This window comes from Globicephala melas, chromosome 1, assembly GCF_963455315.2.
Source record: "Globicephala melas chromosome 1, mGloMel1.2, whole genome shotgun sequence".
NCBI lineage: Eukaryota > Metazoa > Chordata > Mammalia > Artiodactyla > Delphinidae > Globicephala > Globicephala melas.
In genome coordinates, this window is record NC_083314.1 from 180,957,022 (window position 1) to 180,981,817 (window position 24,796).

General features: G+C 51.7%; 1 protein-coding gene across 7 annotated transcripts in view; it reads right to left on the minus strand.

The window, feature by feature from the left end:
* H6PD (hexose-6-phosphate dehydrogenase/glucose 1-dehydrogenase) overlaps positions 1 to 24,429 on the minus strand; it is a 40,801-nt gene extending 16,372 nt beyond the window's left edge. For 4 of the 7 annotated variants that reach the window (XR_009558729.1, XR_009558728.1, XR_009558726.1 and 1 more), the window contains exons 1-2: positions 6,794 to 12,029; positions 5,513 to 5,630 (exon numbers count right to left, since the gene is read on the minus strand). Coding sequence is in view for 4 of the 7 variants with exons in the window: in XM_060283432.1 (XP_060139415.1) it covers positions 5,513 to 5,630; positions 6,794 to 7,441 (766 nt within the window). In the remaining 3 variants the exon portion in view is untranslated. Of the gene's footprint in view, positions 1 to 5,512; positions 5,631 to 6,793; positions 12,030 to 12,050; positions 14,056 to 24,081 lie in introns of those variants that run through there. The other 3 variants (XM_030879372.2, XM_060283439.1, XM_060283454.1) reach the window with 3 other exon arrangements.
* Between the last annotated feature and the right edge of the window lie 367 nt (positions 24,430 to 24,796).

Consider the following 24,796-nt stretch of genomic DNA (forward strand, 5'->3'; position numbering starts at 1 on the left):
GGGAGACGGGGGCGCCCGATGCGGACAAAGCTGTAGGAATACCACTAGTGATGGACGCTGCTGTTGAGAATTTTCTGGAAAACAGTCCGATAAGGTAATGACCGCCATGAAGTCATTTTCACCCTTCAGGCCTAGTCATTCCACTTCAGAAGTATACTTTAAGAAGAAATACTTTTTAGAACACTCATAAATGTTCTAGAATTAGATAATGGCTGCGTGACTGTGTGAATATATTAAAAACTACTGAATTGTACGCTTTAAAAAAGGGTAAATTTTACGGTGTGTCAATCGTATCTTAATTTTTTTTTAAGCGTGCAAAGTACTATTTAAAATAGCAAAAAGTGGAAACTGAGATGCCTAATAATAGAATAATTCATATTCTGTGATATAAACAGAATTGAACTGGGCTTCCCTGGTGGCGCAGTGGTTGAGAGTCCGCCTGCCGATGCAGGGGACGCGGGTTCGTGCCCTGGTCCGGGAAGATCCCACATGCCGCGCAGCGGCTGGGCCCGTGAGCCATGGCCGCTGAGCCTGCGCGTCCGGAGCCTGTGCTCCGCTAACGGGAGAGGCCACAACAGTGAGAGGCCCGCATACCGCAAAAAAAAAATAAAAAAAATAAAAAAAAAATAGGAGACTCCTAAAATCTCCTAAGATCTCCTAAACAGAATTGAACAGAAACACAGAGCTACTGAAAGGTATATATTATGCAAATTGTCAATACATGGAAATTTAAATACATATGTAAGTGAGAGAGAGGATAATATTATGTGAAAAATGGACATAAGAGGGCTTCCCTGGTGGCACAGTGGTTGAGAGTCCGCCTGCCGATGCAGGGGACACGGGTTCGTGCCCCGGTCCGGGGAGATCCCACATGCCACGGAGTGGCTGGGTCCGTGAGCCATGGCCGCTGAGCCTGCGCGTCCGGAGCCTGTGCTCCGCAACGGGAGAGGCCACAACGGTGAGAGGCCCGCGCACCGCAAAAAAAAAAAAAAAAAAAAAAATTGGGGAATAAGAGAGAATTGCAGATCCATTACAGGTCTTTATATAACCCAACACAAGTCACCTACAAGCCACGTGGAGCCCAGAGAGACTGAGAACACTGCTGCTTCCCCTCCCTGCCAACCTGGAAGGAGAACAGCATCTCCTTTTGTAGAGTATTTCCATGCACATTATCTGCTTTAATCCTTAAAACAATCCCAAGAGAGAGGTAACAGGGGTTACCATCATTACACAGAGATTGTGCTGAAGATGCAGCCTTCAGATCTGGGACCAGAAACCCCCTCCTCATTGCCTCCACACTGTGGGAGATCCAGATTTTCCCAGCAAAACAAAAAAAAAACACTAAAAGCCAGCTGCCATCTCTACCAGTAGCTTCTGGGACGGCTAAAAATAAAAAGGTGGAGGGCCAAGGAGAGTGAGGGTCCACGGGCTGGAGGCCCGGCAGCTGCCCTGGGCTCACCTTGCAGACAGCCCTACAGACGGCGGGTAGGGGAGCTGAGCGACCTCTCAGCCCCTCCTCACACACCAGGCTGGGAGGCAAGACAGCTGGTGCGTACCTGGGAGGATGCTGGCTGCCTTGGTCCCTCAGTGAGGGGTACGGAATGATCATTCCAACCCTCAGAGGTCAACGGGCATCATGCCAATGTCAGAACAGGGACCCTCCCAAAGCAGTGACAGCTACACTGTCCTCAAGAAGTCTCCCTCCTTTCCCCTGCAAAAAAAACAGAGCCTTCCAGCCAGAGGGGAATCTAGGGCAGCAGAGAGACAGCCCGAGCACACCCTGGCAGGAAGGCCAACTGCCGACGGCCTGGACAGAGGGGCTGCAGGCGCAGTGGTTAGGAGCTTGGGTTCTGAGGGGCCACCGACCTGGGACCACATCCCAGCACCCCCGGAAGAAAGGGCAGCCTGGTCTTCACAGCTGCACCTCAGTCCATGAGCGACCAGCCCCCCTTTCAGCAGAGCCCTTCCCAGTGGCTGCGATGAGGGCCGGCAGGGGTCACCTCCACACACAGGCTAGTGGCCCAGATAAGGTCACGCTTTGGACGGCCCGGAGTGCTGCTTCAGGAGACCCCGGCAGGTACCCAGGGTTTCTGTGACGCTCAGGGGCTCACTGGACGGGGACTCCCCAGAGGGGTACCCCAGATGAGGCTGAGCGCTGGGGCTGCAGAAGGACCACTTCTCCTCCCGCCTCCCCTTTGCTCTCTCCGCCTCCTGCCTATGCAGCAGCCTTGACTGCAGCAAACTCCTCTGGGCCAGGGGCTACGGCAGAAAAGGAGGAAAACCCTCTCCCACGGCCACGGAGCCGGGGAGCCGGGGGCCTGGATGGTGGGGCTGGGGGCCGGGGAGACATCCAAACCACCGTGCAGCTCAGAAGCCCCCGTGCCAGCGCCCGCAGCCCCTCCCTTTGAGCACTCAGGCCGCAGTCTAGGCTGCCACCAGGAGCTGGGCCATCCCGGGCCTCCTGGCGCAGGAGTCAGCGAGGGGGACGGGGGAGGGGGAGTGCCGCCACACTCTGTCCTTCTGCTTAACGGCCAGACCACGCGGCTCGGAATCCTGCCTGGACGCTTGCTGGCCATGCTCAGTCCTGCTGCGGCAGCTGGCCTGCTGAGCTCATCAAATGACATCAAGACACTGTGACCTCTGGCGGGGAGGGCAGTCTCTCCTCCTGCAGCCTCCCGCCCCCAACCCCACGAGGAGGCACAGCCGAGGCCCTGATGTGCTGGGACGGGGCCTACTGGCCATGGTGGGGCGGCTGCAGGGTCCCCAGCTCCTGTAGGACCTCCCTGGGGGATGGGCTCCGAAACAGGACGCAGAGGGGAGAGCAAGTATCCGTGCTGGGGCCACAGGGCTGTACCAGGCTGCCTCCTCGGGACGCAGAGAAGCCTGTCATTCCAGGTCCCCGAGCCCCAGGGGAAAGAGAGACAGGCAGACAGAAGGTGGGGGGCAGGGAGGGAAAGAGACAGACACAGACACAGAGGAGAAGAGACCCTCTGTTCTCACTGTTACCGAGGACCCAGGTCCACAGCGCCACCCTGTGGGGATGAGCACAGAGGCAGGAAGTCATCCCACCATCACTACCAATGCCTGTGTATCCAACCAGCAGATAAATGGGCCAACCAGGGAGACCCAGCACCCAGGACAGCTGCAGTCCTGCTGGCCACCTCTGACAAGGACAGTGGGCTGAACCATCCCCCTCTGGCTGCAAGCCCCTCAGGGCTGGTGGGTCCCCGCCGCCTGCCCTGCTCTGTCTCTCTCTGCCTCTGGGCCAAGTGGAGCAGCACGTGCTCTGGGGTTAGCAGCCGTGAGATCCACTGTCGGAGCCCACACCCCGAAGGCGACAGGGCCTGAGCTTTGGTCACACACAGCAGCCCTGAAGGCAGAGGCGCGGCGTCACCCTCCTTCCTGGACCTCAGCTGTTACATTGCCGTTCAAACCCGAGACTCTCCCTGCCGTAGGCCTGCCGTGGCAAACAGACCTGCCCGGGCCTCTCCCTGCCTTTCTGTTTTGCCTTCTGTTTTCCTTTCTCCAACATCCAAAGGTGCCTTCGCAAGGATAAGCAGGCCTGCAGTTTGCCTAGCCCCTGGCTCCGCAGGGGCCCTGCAAATGACATCAGATAGCAAGAAGGATGGGGTGGCAGGGTTGGAAGAAATAAGAGGCAACAGCGCCAACTGGTAACTCCAGACATCACGGCTCTTCCCCAACCCGGGGTGGGCCCGGGAAGGAGTTGCCAGAAACGGGCTAGGAGAGAAGACCCCGTGTCAAGCCCAGGCAGAGAGGTGCTGGCCCCTGCCCCTGGCCCACAGCTGGGGTGACAGAGGCCTCCTCCCGTCCTGCCCCACACTCTCAGTGCCGGATCTATAGCTCATCTCTCTGCAGATGAAGCCAGGGCACAGCCCAGCCCTCAGTCCTGCCAGGACACCCAACACACACAGGCACAAGGAGGAAACCCACGGCCTGAGCCCTTGCTGAGGACAGGAGGGGAAACGTGGGAGGCTTGGGAAGGATCCCCGAGACCCACGAAGGCTCACGGCAGTGGGGAGAGCACCTCTTTTCTCATATGGGTTCCAGATGGAGAAGCCCAGCTCCCCTAAAGGACAGCAAAGCCCTTCGAGGGCTGCCTCCTGCCTGACACCCCAGCCCAGCGCCCCGGCCCCAAAGCACCACCTGCATCATCACTGTGGAGCCTGTCCTGATATATTCCCTCCCCCAGTGAACCCCTGAGGTAGCAGGGGACTGCGGCTGGGTTTCACACCTCTCTATCACTGCAGCCCCCGGAGCGCTTCTATAGCACTAAACACACGTTCAAAGACAAAGGGGAGAAAGCTGAAGAGAGTCACCAAGGGAAAGAGAAAGAGACTGACCTCCTGGTCCCCCATCCAGGCCCGAGGGGCCCTCCCCTCCACCCAGGCACACACTGTGGGGTGGGGACGGTGGCCTCCGGCACTGCCACCCAGGCTGCGGAACACAGTGGTGGGGACGAGCTGACTGCAGTGGTGCAGAGCCTGGTGCCGGGGCCAGACTGCCTGGACCAGGACCCGGCTCCACCACTTCCGGCCGTGACCTTGGGCTCGTCACCAAACTTCGTCTGTAGGTGGAAGCTAATAACAGTGCCCATCTCATATGGCTACCGGGGGCATCAGCAAACAGTAAGAATTAGCTTTAATGATTTGGGGTTAGAACCGATGCTTTGAACACACACAGTCAATGCTCACAAGACGTGATGGAATCACGGAACGCTGGAGCTCAAAGGGGCCTCAGCTGCTGTTGTTGACACAACCCGCTGGCCTCACAGATGAGGGACAGGAATGGGCGTGCTGAGGTCACTCGGATGCAGAGACAGGCCTGACACTCAGGTGTCCCTACTCCCAGGTCAACACCGCTCATTCCTGCGGTGTTTGGTCAGCACTTCCCAGGTGTGTGCCAGGTACCAGCGAGGAGCTGGGAAAGACAGATGGGGCGGGGATGAGACGAGGCCAAGAGCGCAGAGGGGCAGGGAAGGGAGGCACGTGCGCTCTGAGTGTGCGGCAGAAGCGGACCTTGTCGGGACGGTCAGCAGAGGGCTCCCCAACCGAGTGACCAGTGAGCTGAGAGCGAATGCACAGGAGGGACAGGAGGCGAGCAGGGGGGAGGAGAAGGCAGAGGGGGCCGCTGGTACAAGCACTGCGTACGAGCCCGGGAGCCCTCGTGCGAGCTGCCGGTCTCCACCACACTCACAGGAAAGCCAGCTTACCTCCCAGGGTTCACTGCCGGCCAGTGTTTCAGCACCCGGGCCAAGGCTGCTTAACGGGGCTGCACGCTCCCTAAGGGCAGCGATGACCATGTGGGCTTTGCCTGCAGGCACCCCGGGGTATAGCATGACCCAGAGCTGGGCACACGGCAGGCCCTGGAGGGAGACCACACACCGGCAAAAGCTCCCCTCTGAGCACTGGCCAAGGCGCGGGGGCCTGGCAGACCCTCCAGTCCTGCGGGCCGACGCCTCACAGCAGACGCGGGGCGGCGACCACTCACGCACCTTCTGCGTCCACGGTCTCCTTCATGATGATCTCCACCCGCTCCACGTGGTGCCGGTTCCAGAGGCCGTCCAGGGCCTTGCGGTTCTGGTCTCGGAAAGGCAGGATCTGGGCCACCACCTGCCAGGGAAGGAGACTGTGGTGCTGTGGCTCCTCTCAGGACGAAGAGGGAATCCTGACCCAAGGAAGGGCCCCCAGCCTCTCTGCCCCCTGCTCAGAAGAGACGCTCTCGGGAGCAGCGGTCCCTGGACGCCAGGGCTTCACAGCCCAGTAAGGACTCCAGAAGGCTCTCAGTCACTATACAGGGTTACCAGCTTTTTAGTTTGCAAAGAAAGAAAATATTTAAGGATTCTCTATCTTCTATTATCATCAATTTTTAATAAAAGAGATATTTTAACACTAAAAATGGAGCAAGAAAAGCTTCAAATTGAATACCATCCAGTTTTTGGTTTTGTTTTTCTAATTTTTCCCATAAACAAGTGAAAAAACCTACCAGGATGGGCAAGTGGCCTGAGGACCTGTCTTTGGAATACTGCAACTCCAAATAGGGCTGGACGGAGGCGATGCCTCTGCCCCAGATGACTACGTGATGCACGCCACCCCCCCCCCCCCCCCGTGGCCCTGGGCCCACGTCCTGGTCGGCACCAGAGAACACAGGTGCTCGTGTATTCTCTGCTGCAGTTTCCGGGAAGAGGCGTCCCGAAGGGGCCCTGAAGGTATGTTCAGAGAGAACTGGCCAGCTGACTAGCATCACCCAGGAGGCCAGCCCCTCGCTCCACCACAGGGCCTGGATGAGAAGCATGGACTTAGGGTCCCTATTACATTTTAAGATCTCGTTACCAGCCTTCTGGTTCAAAACAGAACTCAGGAAGAAAAAGGTACTGAGAAAGAGCCGATGGGTGTGGAGTAAGGTGGTTACTTCTAATTCCCGCAGCACGCCCAGCTGGAAGCCAGGTCCACACCCCAGAGTCTCAGGGCCCCCTCTGCAGAGAACGCAGGGCAACGCGGAGACGTCAGAGCCCGAACCCTGGCTGGGAAACAAAGAGGACAGGATACACTAAAGAACAGGTGGCTGGACAAGTGGACATGGGCCAAGCAGTCCTGCCCTTGCCACTCACCGCCTTTCCTCCGGCCTCTTACCTCCTGCCCACAGTCAAGATGACCATGGGAGCCCAGATTTCACGACGCCTTCAGGACCAATTCTGCCATCGGTGTGGCCCTGTGGACGGGGTGTACCTGCACCAGCTCCCTCCACCCCAGCAGGCTCCTAGCTGCAGGCTCACCTGCTTGCCCAGGTAATGGTCCACCCGGTACATCTCCTCCTCTTGGAAAAAGCTCCCAAGTTCTGTGGCCAGCTGCTGGGCTGAGCGGTGGTCATGGCCGAAGGGTTTCTCAAGGACAACGCGCAGCCAGGCACCTGGGCCTGGGCGGCAGCTGCTGCTGATGCTGCGGGCAATCTCTGCATAGGCGAAGGGTGGCACCGAGAAGTAGAAAATCCTGCCGGCCTCCCGGAGGCCTTCGTGCTGGACCCGGGCCTCAATGTCCTTGCTCAGGGCCAGATAGTCCTCAGGTGTCTTCAGGCGGCGGTACTCGCTCAGCTGCTGGAACTGAGCCTTGAGTTCAGCGCAGCGACCGGGAGCTGTGTCCCTGGGGCAGGAGAGGGACTCCAGGACCTTGGCTATGACCTCCTGGCCCTGCTTGGTGCTCGTCAGAGCAGTCCCGTGGAAGCGAAAACTGTGGCCCTTCCCCGCCTCCTCCAGGTACAGCTGGAACAGCCCCTGCCATAGGTACTTTCTGGCCAGGTCCCCGGTGGCTCCCAGCAGGATTACGGAGACGTGTCCCTGGAGCTCCTGGGCCTGCAGGCAGCCCAGCAGGGCCATGCACACAGCCGCCGTGAGCATATTCCAAGCGCCTGCGTGCCTGGGGCACATGGGGAAGACAGACAAGGAACAAGGAAGGATCAGACACGGCTCAGGCGGCTGCGATGCAGGAGGGAAACACACTTCTAGGTTATCAAACGCTTCCTGCCTGGCAAGAAACAGCCACCTTGTTCTCAGGAAAATGTTACAGTCGCGTAGCTTCCCTCTCCCTCCTGAGCAGCTTGGCTTTTCTGCTTCAGTGGGTCAGGAGCCTGCCCCGTACGCAAGGACGACGCCACTTGCTAGAGGTGGGCCATTCTGCTGCAGGAGCAGGGCAAGGTGGCACCAGCCCCCAGGGAGGTCCCAGTGCAGCCGTGCGCTTGGAGCTGCCCACTCTATGACGGAGGCCAGTCTCGTCCACAAAGCACGGGTGGCCGGGACCATCGGAGCAGCAGGCCTTGGTCTTGCATGATGGCTGGAACTTTGGGAGGAGACATCACTGCCCCCTCACTTCTTCCTCTGCTCTTCCCTTGTCAACTGGGCTCCAAGCACAAAATGATCACTAATCACTGCTACAGCACAGTGATCAAAAACACGGACTCTGGAACCAACTGGCTGAGTTTGAATCCCAGCTCAACCCTTACTCTGAACAATTATTTAACCTCTCTGGGACTTCCCTGGAGGTCCAGTGGGTAAGACTCCATGCTCCCAATGCAGGGGGCCTGGGTTTGATCCCCGGTCAGGGAACTAGATGCCGCACGCATGCCACAACTAAAAGATCCCGTGTGCCGCAACTAAAACCCAGTGCAGCCAAAATAAAATAAATAAATAAATAAACATTTTCAAAAAAAATTATTTAACCTCTCTGTACCTCAGTTTCCTCATCGGAAATGGGGGTATTAGTGGTACCTACACCATAGGGCTGTTAAAAGGATAAAATGAGTTAACATTGAAAACATGTTTAGGAAAATGCCTATCTCCTATAATGCACTACATAAGTGCAGCTATCATTATGGAATATTGCTAATAGCAGCAAACGCGGAATGCTAGCAGGTGCCCAGCACGGAGCTAAGCGCTTCTGTGCATTGGCTCTCACTGAATCCAGACAAGAGCCCTGAAAAGACTGCTACTATCATAGCACCCCCCCTCATTTTGCAGATAGACAAGCTGAAGCTCAGGAAGGTGAAGGTCCCGTGGTGGGAAAGCGGGGAGCCGGGCAGGCACCAGGCTCCCTGGCTCCAGGGCTGACGGGTAGCAATTACACACCGCAGCCTCGCCAAGGTTAGCCTAACTTCTTGGCTAGGTTTCAGCCTCAAATTTGAAGCAGCTGACATGCAGGAAAGGCGAGAGGCCTTGGACCTGTCACAAATGCACCAGAGGGTTTAATTTCTCTGGCCTTCTGCTCTGACCAAGGCTGTAGGGCTTGATACGCTCGACTCCTACTCCATGGCTCTCCCATTCTCCAGTTTCCTGCCAAGGCCAATGCTTTGAAGGAAAGGCAGAGGAAGCGGGAGGAAAGCAACACGGGTTCTCAGACATAGGTGGGGGGACCGGGGCCCAGTCTGGGGTGTGGGAAGACTGACGAAGGAACAGTAATAATTATTATACGGCACTTATTATATAGCAAGTATTCTACCGATAAAGGATTAACAAAATCCTCAACAATGAGGCTACAGTCTAGTTATACAGATAGGGACACTGAGGTTTAAAGAAATAGCAGGGCTTCTGCAAAGGCCCTGCAGACCTTCCCACATCCCTTTACCATCCCCTATATCAAGGGGCCAGACCTGCCCCTGACTCTGACATCGACCCCCTCCTCTCACTTTGCCCTTTGCCCCTTCCCCATCTCTCTTGAGATCCATCTCCAAGATGGCCCTGGTTAGTGGCCAAACCAAGATGAGGTTCCAGCAACAGTGTCTGCACCAGTTCTATAGGACACCAGACATTCCCATCATTGGAACTTTAACTGAAGGACCAAGGGACCACATGAGCAGCCCTCAGCTTCCTCTTCCGCTGTCCCTTTATGTGCGCTCGCGCCCAAATCCACAGACGGCCCGGAGAACCATTCCGCTTTCTCCTCCTGCTGTCCTGTCCTTGGCCTTGCAAGAATTTCTTTCTCACCTGGCAGCCGCCCCTGTCTGGAGGGAAGGGAAAGCTGCAAGGTCAGTGCAGGAAAGAGGCAGCGAGAAATCTGAAGCCCAGAGAACAGCCTGGAGAAGGAGGAGCGGCCAGCTGGCAGCCGCGTCTCAGAGCTCCTGCCCGGATACTGGTAGCCAGAGGTCTGGATGCGCCTGGATGGGCAGGCGAGGGAGCCCCGAGGGCCAGCACGTCTACCCCAGCCCAGAAAACTGCAGAAAGCCGTGACGCTTGGCCACTCGGCCTGAGCCGACCCCCGGGCCTCTATTTAACCCTGTTCTGACTCTGAAGTCGGCTGCAGTCTTCCCTGCCCAGCCCTGTCCCGGCTCCCAGTTCCCAGGTTAGCCGCCCTTATCTCCTGCTTACGTCCCCCCGGCCTCCTTTAAACAAACACAGATCAGAAATATCAGTTACTGCAACATGGTTGCTTACTCTGTGGTTGCTAAACAACAACCAGGGAACCACCCTTTCCTAAACAAGTCAGGGGGTGTGGCTCTGTGTGTTTGGTTTTCTTATCACCATGTTTTTTAACCTTAACAGTGTTTCTCAAACTTCTATGTGCTTATGAATCTCTTGCGGAGCTTTTTAAGATGCAGACTCTGATGCAGAGGATCCGGGGATGGGGCCTAAGGTGCTGAAAGCTGGTCCACAGAGCCCACTGCGAGGAGAAGGGCTCTGGGACACTGAGCGGTGAAGCCCAGAGCCAGGGCTGTTGTCAGCGGAGCATCAGACGACCTGGAAGGTTTTCAACCTGCCTCCTGCTCCCTTCACCAAGGCAATGAACCTCTGATCCAGCAGGCCCAGGGCAGGTGCAAGCACGGGTATTTCAAAGCAGCCTCCAACGGCTGAGACTTGCCCATCCCCCTGCAAAACCTGGTTGCTAACGACCTCGAGCCTAACACCTGACATTTACCAAGCAGTCAGCGTGTGCCAGACGACGTAAATGCACTATCTCAACCTTCCCTCAGAACACTGTTGGGGGGCTTCCCTGGTGGCGCAGTGGTTGAGAGTCCGCCTGCCGATGCAAGGGACACGGGTTCGTGCCCCGGTCCCGGAAGAGCCCACATGCCGCGGAGCAGCTGGGCCCGTGAGCCATGGCCGCCGAGCCTGCGCGTCCGGAGCCTGTGCTCCGCAACGGGAGGGGCCACAGCAGTGAGAGGCCCGCGTACCGCAAAAAAAAATAATAAAAAAAAAATAAAAAAAACACTGTTGGGAAGGAGTTCTGCAAGGATGCCCATTTTACGGATGAGGAAACGGTAGGTGAAGTCAGCTGTTGAGTCCCAGAGCCTGAGGCCCCAGTCACTATGTTAAACAGCTCCCTTAGTCGAGTGGAGGAAGGGGGCCTTTGGGTAAGAGGATGGGCTCAAGGCCACCTCTGAGCTGTGTAACCCAATTAAGTCACCCAGGCAGTCCTCACCTTACAAGTGGGCTAACACCCCCAAACCAATGGAGGCTTGCACAGATGAGCTGAGATGGTGAAAGCCTTGCCACTTCCTCCTCTCAGGGTCTACAGAGCCCCGCCCTGCAGACAGCACAGGACACACCCCAGCATCTGCTGGTCCTTACACCCTGAGAGGAGGAAGACGGGTGCGCAGGTGTCCTCCCTGCTGCCCCGACAGAGAATACACAGGCTCAGAGAAGCCCAATTACGTCAAAGTCGAGGTCAGGGTGCCCACCCTGGAGCAGAGGGGAGGTAACAGGGAACCAGACGGCTCTACACCCACCTGTGGCCTAAACTGCTCTTGGGCTGCAAGGCTCTGCTTTTGCAGGATTTTCTGAAGCACTTCCTCCTGCCTCCTTGCCTGCTCTGAGAGGAACGGGCTGTGAAATACAACCCCTACTAAGATTACATACATGAACTTAGAAAAGACACGGAAGCGGCATTCCAACGGCTGATCCTGCTATGCATCGCTTCTATTTTTAATTAATAAATAAGAAAACTATTAGTGCAAAGTTTGAGCCGCTCCAGGACAGGAGGACAGTGTATTAGACTGTGGATTGGAACACATGATGATCCTTCCCCAGAAGAATCTAAACACCACGTAACCTTGAACATGCATGTACCCTGGTGGGCCTCAGTTTCCCCATCTGTGAAGAGATGGAGCTAAAGGACCTCTACAGCACTTTCCTGCTCCTAAACTCTGTTTTCCAAGGAAAGGAGATAACATCTCTATTATCAGGGAGACGGCCACAGCCTTTCTGTAAGGGCACTTTAGCGCCTACAGCCTTAGGCCGGGAAATAAAGGACTGAAATAGGAGGCATGGAGCTGATAACTGAGTGTCACCCAGAAGTTAAGGCCAAACTCTTCGAAGCTATAACTTCAGTGTGTGGAGGATGCGATTTCATTTACAACAATTATTATTCAAGATACTTGCCAGAAACACACTACGCTACCAAGTGCGGTGCCGCGGAGGCATCCTCTGGGGGTGACAAAGCTCATCCCAGAGTCGGGACTGACCGGGCCCACGTCCAGAGTCCAGGGCACCTCTCGCTGCCCCCAGCTCCAGGGTGAGGGGTTCCTACCGGGCAACCTGGGAGACTCACCTTGTAAAGTGCGGCTCTGCTAACATCCCCAAAGCTGTGAGCACTGACGTGGCCAGCCAGAGGGTATGGACCAGAAGCGGGGTTCCCGTCTGTTCTGCCCAAAGCGAAAGAGGCAGATGTGGGGTGCACCCAGGACCAGTCCCGGCACAGCCCCGGCCTGAGCGGGTGCTCCAGCGGCAGAGCCGTTTCTGGGAAGCCACAGGACGAAGCACCTCTGATCCTCTGGTCCCAGCAGACAAGCGGCAGGAGAAAGGAGCTGGGAGGTGAACGCCAGTGTCTGCTGCCGCTTTGATCCCTTTCCCAATGCCACGTGGACACCTTTGACCTCTACCTTCTGTTTGCCCAGCAGGAGGAAGGGGGATTTGCTTCAAATCACAGCTCAGGAGCTCGGAATGTTTAGAAGAATGCATGGGAGTAAAACAAGAGTTCAAAGTGAAGGTGACTTTTAGCTAAAGTACAAGGGGAAGTGCCCTGTCCCTTCTACACTCGCCAACTCCAATGTGTTTCCTGCACTCTCTCCTTTGCGTTCTGGGTCCTCCGTACATCCCCAAGCAGATGCCAGCCGGACCCTTCACAATGAACTGTGACCTGCATGCGTCCCCCTCGAGGCTGGACAGGGGACAGAATCCATAAGATCAGCTCTGAGGCTTTTTCCTCCCTAATCTCAGAGAATCCTTATTCCCATCACCTCGTTAGGTATCAATCCTGGGTCCCTGTGGCCCAAATGGCGTGCTGGAGCCACTGCACACAAGATGCCACGGCTAAATCTTCAGGCATTTGTCAAGTCAGTTGGTAAACACAGCCATTATTGAAAACCGAATTACACAAATTTATAACCAAAGAAGTTATACTAAAAACAAAGGGATTAGGGGAATTCTCTGGTGGTCCAGTGGTTAGGACTCCAAGCTTTCACTGCCAAGGGCCCGGGTTCAATCCCTGGTCAGGGAACTAAGATCCCACAAGCCAGTGTGGCACAGCCAAAGAAAAAAATAAATAAATAAAACTCTTAAAACAAACAAAGGTATTAAATACTCAAAACTCAACACTCCCTAATTGATTTACTTCATTTTACTATTATCTATGCTCTTGACATTATTTAACCTATTGTGTCCGTAAGGTGAAGATAGATACTCTGTAACGTGTGCTGGAGGCTGGCCAGCGTGGGAACATTTACACAGCAGGTGTCTGTCGGCAAATGCCATCAACATGCCTCCCCACCACCAACCGCCACCCTTTCAGAGGTTGTTAAACATTCACCAGCACACAAATGCCCATACACCAAGTGGTTATTTCCAGTCTGGACTTTCTCCCCCTAAACTCCCTTCTCGTACAATCAACTACTACTCTGACACCAACAGCTGGGTGCCCGCAAGACTTAACCACGTTCAAAGCTGAACTGCCTTATCCCCCAAATGCTCCAAATGCAGATCTTCCCCATCCCTGGCAAATGGCACCTCAAACCTTCCAGGTGTCAGGCCAGAAACCTTGGGGTCATCCAATCTGTCAGCAAGTCCTATAGTTTCTGCGACCAACACTTATCTAGCATACAACTACTTCCCACCATTCTCACCTCCTTCCACCTCTGCACTCTGGTCCCAGCCTCCATCACCTCTGTCTGGACCACTGTAGGAACCAGCTCACTGGCCTCCCGTTTCTATCTTCGCCCGAACCCAGCAGAGTGGTCTGTTTATAGCATCAGTCAGATCGTGTCATTCTTCTGTTCGGCGGCCTGCGGGGTCTACACACTCTGGCCCCCCATCTATTACCTCTTTGATCGTCTCTCCCATCTCTTTGATCTGCCCCTCTCTGGGCTCCAGCCACCCATCCTCCTGCCTCAGGGCCTTTGTACTTGCTGTTCCCGCTGCCTGACCTACTTTTCCCTGCAGGTGTCCGCGTGGCCCACGCCCTCACTAACTGCAATTCTTTGCTGAAATGTCACCTTCTCAGGGAGGCTTTCTCAGCCGACTCTGAGTAAAATCGTAAACCTCCAACCCTCATCTCATCCCCTGCTTTATTTCTCCCCGCAGTACATATCTGTATGTGATAAGTATATTTGTTTTGTTTATTGTCTGTCACCCCCCCGCTCAAAAACGTAAGTGCCAATGAGGACAAGGGTTTTTGTGTTTTGTTCACTGCCCACCTCCAGGGCCTGGCAAAACAGGGCCTGGCACACAGAAGGTACACTATAAATATTTGCTGAATGAACAAAAGAATTCCCATTGCCCAAGACCACCATCACCTGTGTATGAGCACCTGCGTGTGAATGATGGCATGAAGGAATAAATCTCTAATGGTGACTTCACGCACTGTGACACAGCACACAATGGCAGCAGCTCACTACCTGAAATGATACTATGAACAATAAAAGAGAATATAGAGCATTTAACTAAATGCCAAATACTGGGCTAAGAGCTTCACAGGCACCATGCCATTTAATTCTTGCCACAGCTTATGAGACAGGTACTATTATTGTCCCCATTTTTAGAATGAGTAGAGAGAAAACTAAGGTGCAGAAAGATAAAATAACTTACTGAAGGTCAGGCAGCTCAGAGGTGAGAGGATTTGAATACAGGCAGCCTGGTTCCAGCACTTACTTCCCACCTACCTGTGAAACGTGCGACTACAACCCCAAATAGCAAATTTAAAACACTGTTTTAGGGGCGTTCCTGGTGGGGCAGTGGTTGAAAATCCGCCTGCCAATGCAGGGGACACGGGTTCGAGCCCTGCATGCTCCGGGAAGAGCCCACATGCCACGGAGCAACTAGGCCCGTGCGCCACAACTACAGAGCCTGCGCTCTAGAGCCCTTGAGCCACAACTACTGAATCCCACACGCCACAACTACTGAAGCCCGTGCGCCTAGAGCCCATGCTCTGCAACAACAGAAGCCACCGCAGTGAGAAGCCTGCGCATCGCAATGAAGAGTAGCCCCCGCTCGCCGCAACTAGAGAAAGCCCGCGCACAGCAGTGAAGACCCAATGCAGCCAAAAATAAGTACGTAAATCACAAAAAAAAACCCCACTGTTTTAGTATGGACACTGATTCTGCTCCCCTCCAAGACTGGAATGACAGTGGTCTAAACACTCACATAAGCGACCCAAGCTGGTCGGCAGCTCTGCTTCCCTGCTGTGAATGGCCGTGGCCTCCCATGTCCACTCCAACAGTGATTCGCTCACCTTCGTTCTAACGTCACGAAAACAGTGTATTTAAGCCTGAGCTGCTTTCTTTAAACCTGGAAGGCCCTTTGTCAGGGAAGGGCTCGTTTCTGCACTCCTTAGCTACTTAGTAGCTGTGTGAGCTTACACAAGTTATTTAACCTCTCCCAACCTTGACCACAGAGTGGGAAAACAAGTCGATGAGAAGCACGAAAGGAGACGGTCCATATAAAGCACTTGGCACGGTGCTCGGCACGCCGTAAGCACCCGAGAAATGTTAGCCTCTGTCACTATTAAACCAAGAACATCATGAGTAAGGCAACTTCTCCCGCTCGTCTCCTGGAACTGCTGCAGAACCAGTTAACTTCCCACAACAGAAAAAAGTGCCAAGGAACAGCACATCGACAACTTTGTGCCCTTCCAGTCATACCGATGAAAAACCAAAGGGATATAATGCTGAGATGGTTAAAAAAAAGTCCCCACCCCAGCCCATGAGGGGTTTATAATCTGGCCCAAAGAATACAGGAGTAGAGTAAACCTCTAACTCTGCAGCCCTGGGCCTTTCACGTAACTACTCAGGGCCTTTTCTCCAGGTGGAAAATGGGGATCGTCCACCTCATTTTAATGTCTGGGGGAAAACACCCCGTATCATGACGGTGAAAATACTTTGAGAGGTAATGGTGGTAAGAGGTCTCCTAGACAGAGGGCCACCCAGCTCCCAGCTCAGGGCAACAAAAAGCAAAACCAGACATCCTGCTCTGTCCGGGGGTTAGGGCCTGGCAGAGTCCATGGTGGAATCTGGCAAGAAGCAGTGACATTCTGCCTCGTTCCATCAATAAAGTGAGAAGTGGGTGGGCCACAGATGACCAAAGGTGCCTCCTGGTTTCCCTGTGCCCACAGATTTGACTGTTTCCCTTTTAAACAGCCTAAAACCATCTGACAATAAGAGTCACTTAGTAAATTCTAGTCTTTGGATAAAAATAACTTTGAATGTTTGCCTGCAGTGGTTATTTGCTGAGCAGTTATGTACCTCAAAGAAACATGTACACAAAATACTAAAAATGAGCTCTGTGCATGCCAAACACTGAGCCTTTTTATCTCAGGTGCTCCTAAAACTTGCCAAAAGCTTAGCCTCATAAGCTGATCACTGTAGAAAATGTACAACATAATTTAAAATACACCCAGCCTGCTGGATGCTGGTGGGGGACCTCGACGCCCAAGGAGACAGGAGGAACCCCCAAACGAACCGGTAGGACGTGGGGGGACTGAGCGGGGAGGAGAATTGGAGGCTGGAGGGCACCCCTGGGGGGGGGGGTGGCTGAGAGGGGGGAGGGGTCCCCACGCCTGGAGGGACCCTTGGGGGCTCGGATCGGGGCGGGGGGAGTACGCTCAGCATTTCCTCTGCCCAGTCGGCTGGGGAAGCCCGCCCAGTTATTGGGCTGGGTCCTACGCCCGCTCTCAGAGGCCCCCTCAGGGCCCCGTTTGTCTTGGGGGCATAGGAGGCGGGGGGGGGGGGGGGAGGGAGAACAGGAAAGGCAAGCGGGAGGGGCCCTCCATGACCAGAGGAGCGGGAGGGGGAGAGGAGCAGCAGAGGGTGTTGGCTCCACCCACTCGACCCTGGGAAGCATTCTGGGCTCCCAGGTGGGGTTCCCCCGCCCCCTGAGACTAGAGGCGGGAGGCACACCTGGGTCCCTTCTGTTCCACTGAGCCTAAGCCCCACCCCCCACACCTCCCGGGGCCTTTTCCAGCCTTGTGGGCCTAAGCATAGGCCCCGCCCACCACCCAAACCCCGCCCCTGCTTAGGCCCTGCCCTCCACAGCCAAGGTCTTTTCCACCTTTTTTTTTTTCCTCCTCTTTTTTACTACTGCGGTTCTGTTTTACCTTCTGGTTGTTGTTTCATCTATATTTTTATTTTTATATTCTTTCTAACATATCTGTTCATTTCCTAGTCTAATTTTTTTACTTTGTTATTGTTCTCTCTTTTTTTTTTTTTTGCCACCCGACACAGAGTGCCGTACCTTGGTTCACGAGCCGGGTGTTGGGCCAAAGCTCCTGAGATGGGAGCTCCAAATATGAACCACTGGACAAACAGAGAACCTCAGACCCTAGGGAATATTCATCAGAGTGAGGTCTCCCGGAGGTCCTCATCTCAGCACAAAGACCAGCTCTACACACCAGCCTACAAGCTCCAGTGTTGGAAGCCTCAGGCCAAACAACCAGTACGACAGGAACACAACACAATCCAACTCATAAAAAAAAAAGAAATGAGATGGCAAAAAAATATGTCCCAGATGAAGGAGCAAGGTAAAATCCTACAAGATCAAATAAATGAAAAGGAAATAGGCAATCTACCTGAAAAAGAATTCAGAGTAATGATAGTAAAGATGATCCAGAATCTCAGAAATAGAATGCAGGCACAGATTGAGAAAATACAAGAAATGTTTAACAAAGATCTAGAAGAACTAAAGAACAAACAAACAGAGATGAACAACACAATAACTGAAATGAAAAATACCCTAGAAGGAATCCATAACAGAATAATGGAGGGAGAAGAACGAACAAGTGAGCTGGAAGACAAAATGGCAGAAATAACTGCTGAGGAGCAGAATAAAGAAAAAAGAATGAAAAGAATTGAAGACAATCTCAGAGACCTCTGGGACAACACTAAACACACCAACATTCGAATTACAGGGGTCCCAGAAGAAGAAGAGAAAAAGAAACGGTCTGAGAAAATATTTGAAGGGATTATAATGGAAAAGTTCCCTAACATGGGAAAGGAAATAGCCACCCAAGTCCAGGAAGCACAGAGAGTCCCATACAGGATAATCCCTAGGAGAAACACACCAAGACATATTAATCAAACTAACAAAAATTAACTTCAAAGAAAAAATATTAAAAGCAGCAAGGGAAAAACACAAAATAACATACAAAGGAATCCCATAAGGTTATCGGCTGATTTTTCAGTGGAAACTCTGCAGGCCAGAAGGGAGTAGCAGGATATACTTAAAGTGATGAAAGAGAAAAACCTACAACCAAGATTACTCTACCCAGCAAGGATCTCATTCAGATTCAACGGAGGAATCAAAAGCTTTTCATATAAGCAAAAGCTCAGAGAATTCAGCACCACCAAACCAGCTTTACAACAAATGCTAAAGGAACTTCTCTAGGTGGGAAACACAAGAGAAGAAAAAGACCCACAAAAACAATTAAGAAAATGGTAATAGGAACATACATATCAATAATAACCTTGAATGTAAATGGATTAAATGCCCCAACCAAAAGATACAGACTGGCTGAATAGATCCAAAAACAAGACCCATCTATATGCTGTCTACAAGAGACCCACTTCAGACCTAGGGAAACATACAGACTGAAAGTGAAGGGGGGAGGTGGAAAAAGATATTCCATGCAAATGGAAATCAAAAGAAAGCTGGAGTAGCAATACTCGTATCAGATTAAATAGACTTTAAAATACTGTTACAATAGATAAGGAAGGACACTACATAATGATCAAGGGATCAATCCAAAAAGAAGATATTAACAATTACAAATGTTTAGACACCCAACATAGGAGCACCTCAATACATAAGGCAAATGCTAACAACCATGAAAGGGGAAATCAACAATAACACAGTAACAGTAGGGGACTTTAACAACCCACTTACACAAATGGACAGATCATCCAAACAGAAAATAAATAAGGAAACACAAGCTTTAAATGACACAATACACCAGACAGATTTAATTGATATTTATAGAACACTCCACCCAAAAGTGGCAAAATACACTTTCTTCTCAAGTGCACACAGAACATTCTTCAGGATAGATCACATCTTGGGTCACAAATCAAGCCTCAGAAAATTTAAGAAAATTGAAATCGTATCAAGCAACTTTTTCACCACAACGCTATGAGACTGGAAATCAATTACAGGAAAAAAACTGAAAAAAACACAAATACATGGAGGCTAAACAGTGCACTACTCAATAACCAAGAGATCACTGAAGAAATCGAATAAGACATAAAAAAATACATAGAAACAAATGACAACGACAACCCAAAACTTATGAGACAGCAAAAACAATCCTAAGAGAGAAGTTTATAGCAATTCAATCTCACCTCAAGAAACAAGAAAAATCTCAAATAAACAATCCAACCCTACACCTAAAGCAACTAGAGAAAGAAGAACAAAGAAAACCCAAAGTCAATAGAAGGAAAGAAGTCATAAAGATCAGAGCAGAAATAAATGAAATAGAAACGAAGAAAACAATAGCAAAGATCATAAAACTAAAAGCTGGTTCTTTGAGAAGATAAACAAAAATTGATAAACCCTTAGCCAGCCTCATCAAGAAAAAGAGGGAGAGGACGCAAATCAATAAAATTAGAAATGAAAAAGGAGAAATCACAACTGACACTGCAGAAATACAAAGGATTATAAGGGACTACTACAAACAAGTATATGCCAATAAAATGCACAACCACGAAGAAATGGACAAATTCTTGGAAAGGGACAATTTTCCAAGACTGAACCAGGAAGAATTAGAAAATATAAACAGACCTATCAGAAGTAATGAAATTGAAACTGTAACTAAAAATCTTCCAAGAAACAAAAGTCCAGGACCAGATGGCTTCACAGGCGAATTCTACCAACCATTTAGAGAAGACCTAACACCCATCCTTCTCAAACTCTTCCAAAAAATTGCAGAGGGAGGAACACTCCCTAATTCATTCTATGAAGCCGCCATCTCCCTGATACCAAAAACCAAAAGAAGATATCACAAAAAAAGAAAATTATACACCAATATTACTGATGAACATAGATGTAAAAATCCTGAACAAAATACTAGCAAACAGAATCCAATAACATATTAAAAGGATCATACACCATGATCAAGTGGCATTATCCCAGGGATGCAAGGATTCTTCAATATACACAAATCAATCAATGTGATACAGCACATTAACAAATCAATGGTCATCTCAATATATGCAGAAAAAGCTTTTGGCAAAATTCAACACCCATTTATGATAAAAACTCTCCAGAAAATAGGCATAAAGGGAACCTACCTCCACACAATAAAGGCCATATATGACAAACCCACAGCAAACATCATACTCAATGGTGAAAAACTGAAAGCATTTCCACATGATCAGGAACAAGACAAGGATTCCACTCCTGCCACTCTTATTCAACATAGTTTTGGAAGTCCTAGCCATGGCAATCAGAGAAGAAAAAGAAATAAAAGGAATAGAAACTGGAAAAAAAGTAAAACTGTCACTGTTTGCAGATGACATAATACTATACATAGAAAATCCTAAAGATGCCACCAGAAAACTACTAGAACTAATCAATGAATTTGGTAAGGTGGCAGGATACAAAATTAATGCACAGAAATCTCTGACATTCCTATACACTAACAACGGAAAATCAGAAAGAGAAATTAAGGAAACACTCCCATTTGCCATCACAACAGAAATAATAAAATACCTAGGAATAAACCTATCTAAGAAGGCGAAAGATGTGTACTCAGAAAACTATAAAACACTGATGAAAGAAATCAAAGATGACATAAACAGATGGAGAAATAAACCATATTCTTGGATTGGAAGAATCAATATTGTGAAAATGACGATACTACCCAAGCAATCTACAGATTCAATGCAATCCCTATCAAACTACCAATGGCATTCTTCACAGAATTAGAACAAAAAAGTTTACCATTCATATGGAAACACAAAAGTCCGCAAAGAGCCAAAGCAATCTTGAGAAAGAAAAACAGAGAGGGAGGAATCAGGCTCCCCGACTTCAAACTATACTACAAAGCTACAGTAATCAAGACAGTATGGTACTGGCACAAAAACAGAAATATAGATCAATGGTACAAGATAGAAAGCCCAGAGATAGACCCACGCACATAAGGTCACCTAATTTACAACAGAAGAGGCAAGAACATACAACGGAGAAAAGACAGCCTCTTCAATAAGTGGTGCTGGGAAAACTGGACAGCTACATGTAAAAGAATGAAAGTAGAACACTACCTAACACCATACACAAAAATAAACTCCAAATGGATTAAAGACCTAAATGTAAGACCAGACACTACAAAACTCTTAGAAGAAGACTTCCCTGGTGTCACAGTGGTTAAGAACCTGCCTACCAATGCAGGAGACACAGTTCGAGCCCTGGTCCGGGAAGATCCCACATGCCAAGGAGCAGCTAAGCCCTTGTGCCACAACTACTGAGCCTGCATGCTACAGCCCATGAGCCACAACTACTGAGCCCGTGTGCCACAACTACTGAAGACGTCGCACCTAGAGCCTGTGCTCCGCAACAAGAGAAGCCACCATAATGACAAGCCCACGCACTGCAACGAATAGTAGCTCCCGCTCGCCACGACTAGAGAAAGCCCATGCACAGCAACGAAGACCCAATGCGGCCAAAAATAAATAAATAAGTAAATATACTTTAAAAAAAACAAAACTCTTACAGGAAAACATAGGAAAAACACTCTTTGACATAAACCACAGCAAGATCTTTTTTGGCCCGCCTCCTAGAGTAATGAAAATAAAAACAAAAATAAACAAATGGGACCTAATTAAACTTAAAAGATTTTGCACAGCAAAGGAAACCATAAACAAGACGAAAAGACAACCCTCAGAATGGGAGAAAATATTTGCAAATGAAACAACGGACAAAGGATTAATCTCCAAAATAAACAAACAGCTCATGGAGCTCAATATCAAAAAAACAAACAGTCCAATTAAAAAATGTGCGGAGACCTAAATAGACACTTCACCGAAGAAGACATACAGATGGTCAAGAGGCACATGAAAAGATGCTCAACGTCACTAATTATTAGAGAAATGCAAATCAAAACCACAATGAGGTATCACCTCAAAACGGTCAGAATGGCCATTATCAAAAAATCTAGAGGGCTTCCCTGGTGGCGCAGTGGTTGAGAGTCCGCCTGCCGATGCAGGGGACACGGGTTCGTGCCCCGGTCCGGGAGGATCCCACATGCCGCGGAGCGGCTGGGCCCGTGAGCCATGGCCGCTGAGCCTGCGCGTCCGGAGCCTGTGCTCCGCAACGGGAGAGGCCACAACAGTGAGAGGCCCGCATAACGCAAAAAAAAAACCAAAAAAAAGAAAGAAAAAAAAAATCTAGAAACAATAAATGCTGGAGAGGGTATGGAGAAAAGGGAACCCTCTTGTACTGCTGGTGGGAATGTAAATTGATACAGCCACTATGGAGAACAGTATGGCGGTTCCTTAAAAAACTAAAAATAGAACTACCATATGACCCAGCAATCCCACTACTGGGCATATACTCTGAGAAAACCATAATTCAAAAAGACACATGCGGGCTTCCCTGGTGGCGCAGTGGTTGAGAGTCCGCCTGCCGATGCAGGGGGCGCGGGTTCGTGCCCCGGTCCGGGAGGATCCCGCGTGCCGCGGAGCGGCTGGGCCCGTGAGCCGTGGCCGCTGGGCCTGCGCGTCCGGAGCCTGTGCTCTGCAGCGGGAGGGGCCGCAGCGGTAAGAGGCCCGCGTACCGCAAAAAAAAAAAAAAAAAAAGACACATGCACCCCAATGTTCACTGCAGCTCTATTTACAATAGCCAGGACATGGAAGCAACCTAAATGTCCATTGACAGATGAATGGATAAAGAAGATGTGGCACATATATACAATGGACTATCACCCAGCCATAAAAAGGAACGAAATTGAGTTATTTGTAGTGAGGTGGATGGACCTGGAGTCTGTCATACAGAGTGAAGTAAGTCAGAAAGGGAAAAACAAATACCGTATGTTAACGCATATATATGGAATCTAAAAAACAAAAAAAATGGCACTGATGAACCTAGGGTAGGAATAAAGATGTAGACATAGAGAGTGGGCTTGAGGACACGGGGTGGGGGGGGAAGCTGGGGTGAAGTGAGAGTGGCATTGACACAAATGTAAAATAGATGGCTAGTGGGAAGCAGCAGCATAGACAGGGAGATCAGCTCTGTGCTCTGCGAGGACCTAGAGGGGTGGGATAGGGAGGGTGGGAGGGAGGCTCAAGAGGGAGGGGATATGGGGATATATGTATACGTATGGCTGATTCACTTTGTTGTACAGCAGAAACTGCAGAAACTAACACAGTATTGTGAAGCAATTATACTCCAATAAAGATCTATAAAAATAAAAAAATAAAAATAAAATATACATGGAAAAAAAATACACCTGGTCTACCCAGGTTTCCCTCATTGGCTACCTTTCACGAGTTACGGGCCTGGTGGGAGGAGGGGACAGAGGGTTGGGGGACAAGCAATTTCGGCTTATGTTTTTTCCAGAAGTTCTCACTTCCAGCTACACATTCAAGTTTGAGTGAGCAGATTTTCAGAGACCCAGATAGGTTTACTTCTGCAAAACCATTCACTGGATGGACGTGTTTGAAACGCTGATCGAAACCTGAGCGCTAATGCCAAAGATTAAGCAGATTCCGGGGTGGGGGAGTGGGGAAGCCGCAAGTTCCTCCTCTCACTGAACAGAACTGCAGAAAGCCTAGGAAAGGGGATGCCGCCGGCCCCTCCGGACCAGCCTCGACCGCGCCTGGCTGCCTCCTGCCCACCCGCCACCAAACACAACTGCCGCGTCAGGGGATATACGGAGGCAGAAGCGAACAATAATTTATTTCGCGGAAGGAAGGCGGAGAAGGGAATGCGGGTGGGTGGTGGCTGGGGTGACTCTTCCCAACTGAACGCCCAAGGATTTCACAGCCACGAGGGGCCGGCGTCCCGGGCCTGCGGGTTCGGCTGGGCGCGAGCACGCGGTCACCCTCCGGCTGTAAATAATTCCTGCGGCCAAAGGAGCCGGAGAGAAAGCGGGGGATGCAGCTTACTTCATCTCGCCCGTCAGAGCCGGCCGCTTCTCCGGGAAACGTCGGGGGCTGCGCAGGGCGCCCGGTGCTGCGGGCAGAGCTCAGGCCAAGCGGGGGCCCCACGCATCCTCTTCCGCCCGCCGGGCCCACCCTAACAGGGGCGCGTCACGCGGCCCCGAGCCTGACGCGCGCTCGGGTTTCGCCAGCGACGCCGGGGGCGGCGAACGGGGAGGGCGCGAGGCCAGGTCCGGCCCGACCGACCCTTCCCGGCCCAACCCGAGACTCGTCACTGTCCGCGAGGGCGCTGCAGCCGCAAGACCTCTGCCTCAGACCCCTGAGGCCTCGGCGCGCGCGCGCGCGCAGAAGGGGCCCCCCTCCCGGGTCAGGGACGCGCACGCGCAGTGGGACCAGGCGAGGGGCACGCGCAGTGGGGCCGAACCAGGGGCGGGCAGCGGAGGCGCAGGCGAGACCACGCCCCCTAGCTCCGGTCGCCGCGGGTAGGGGTCGGGGTCTGGGCCCTCCCGCATGATTCCTGGGTTCCCGTGGATGGGCTGGACTTAAGAACGAAGTGAGCGGACCCTTCTCTGTCGCCTTGGGTTCTCTTGTGCATCGTAGAGGCCGCCTTCTGGGCCACAGGAGGGCCGAGGGAAGTGGTTGTGTCGAGGAGCCGGGTTGCCCACGATCTGGCACAAGCTGTGGGACCTAGAACAGGTCACTTGACCTCGCTTTTCTCCAT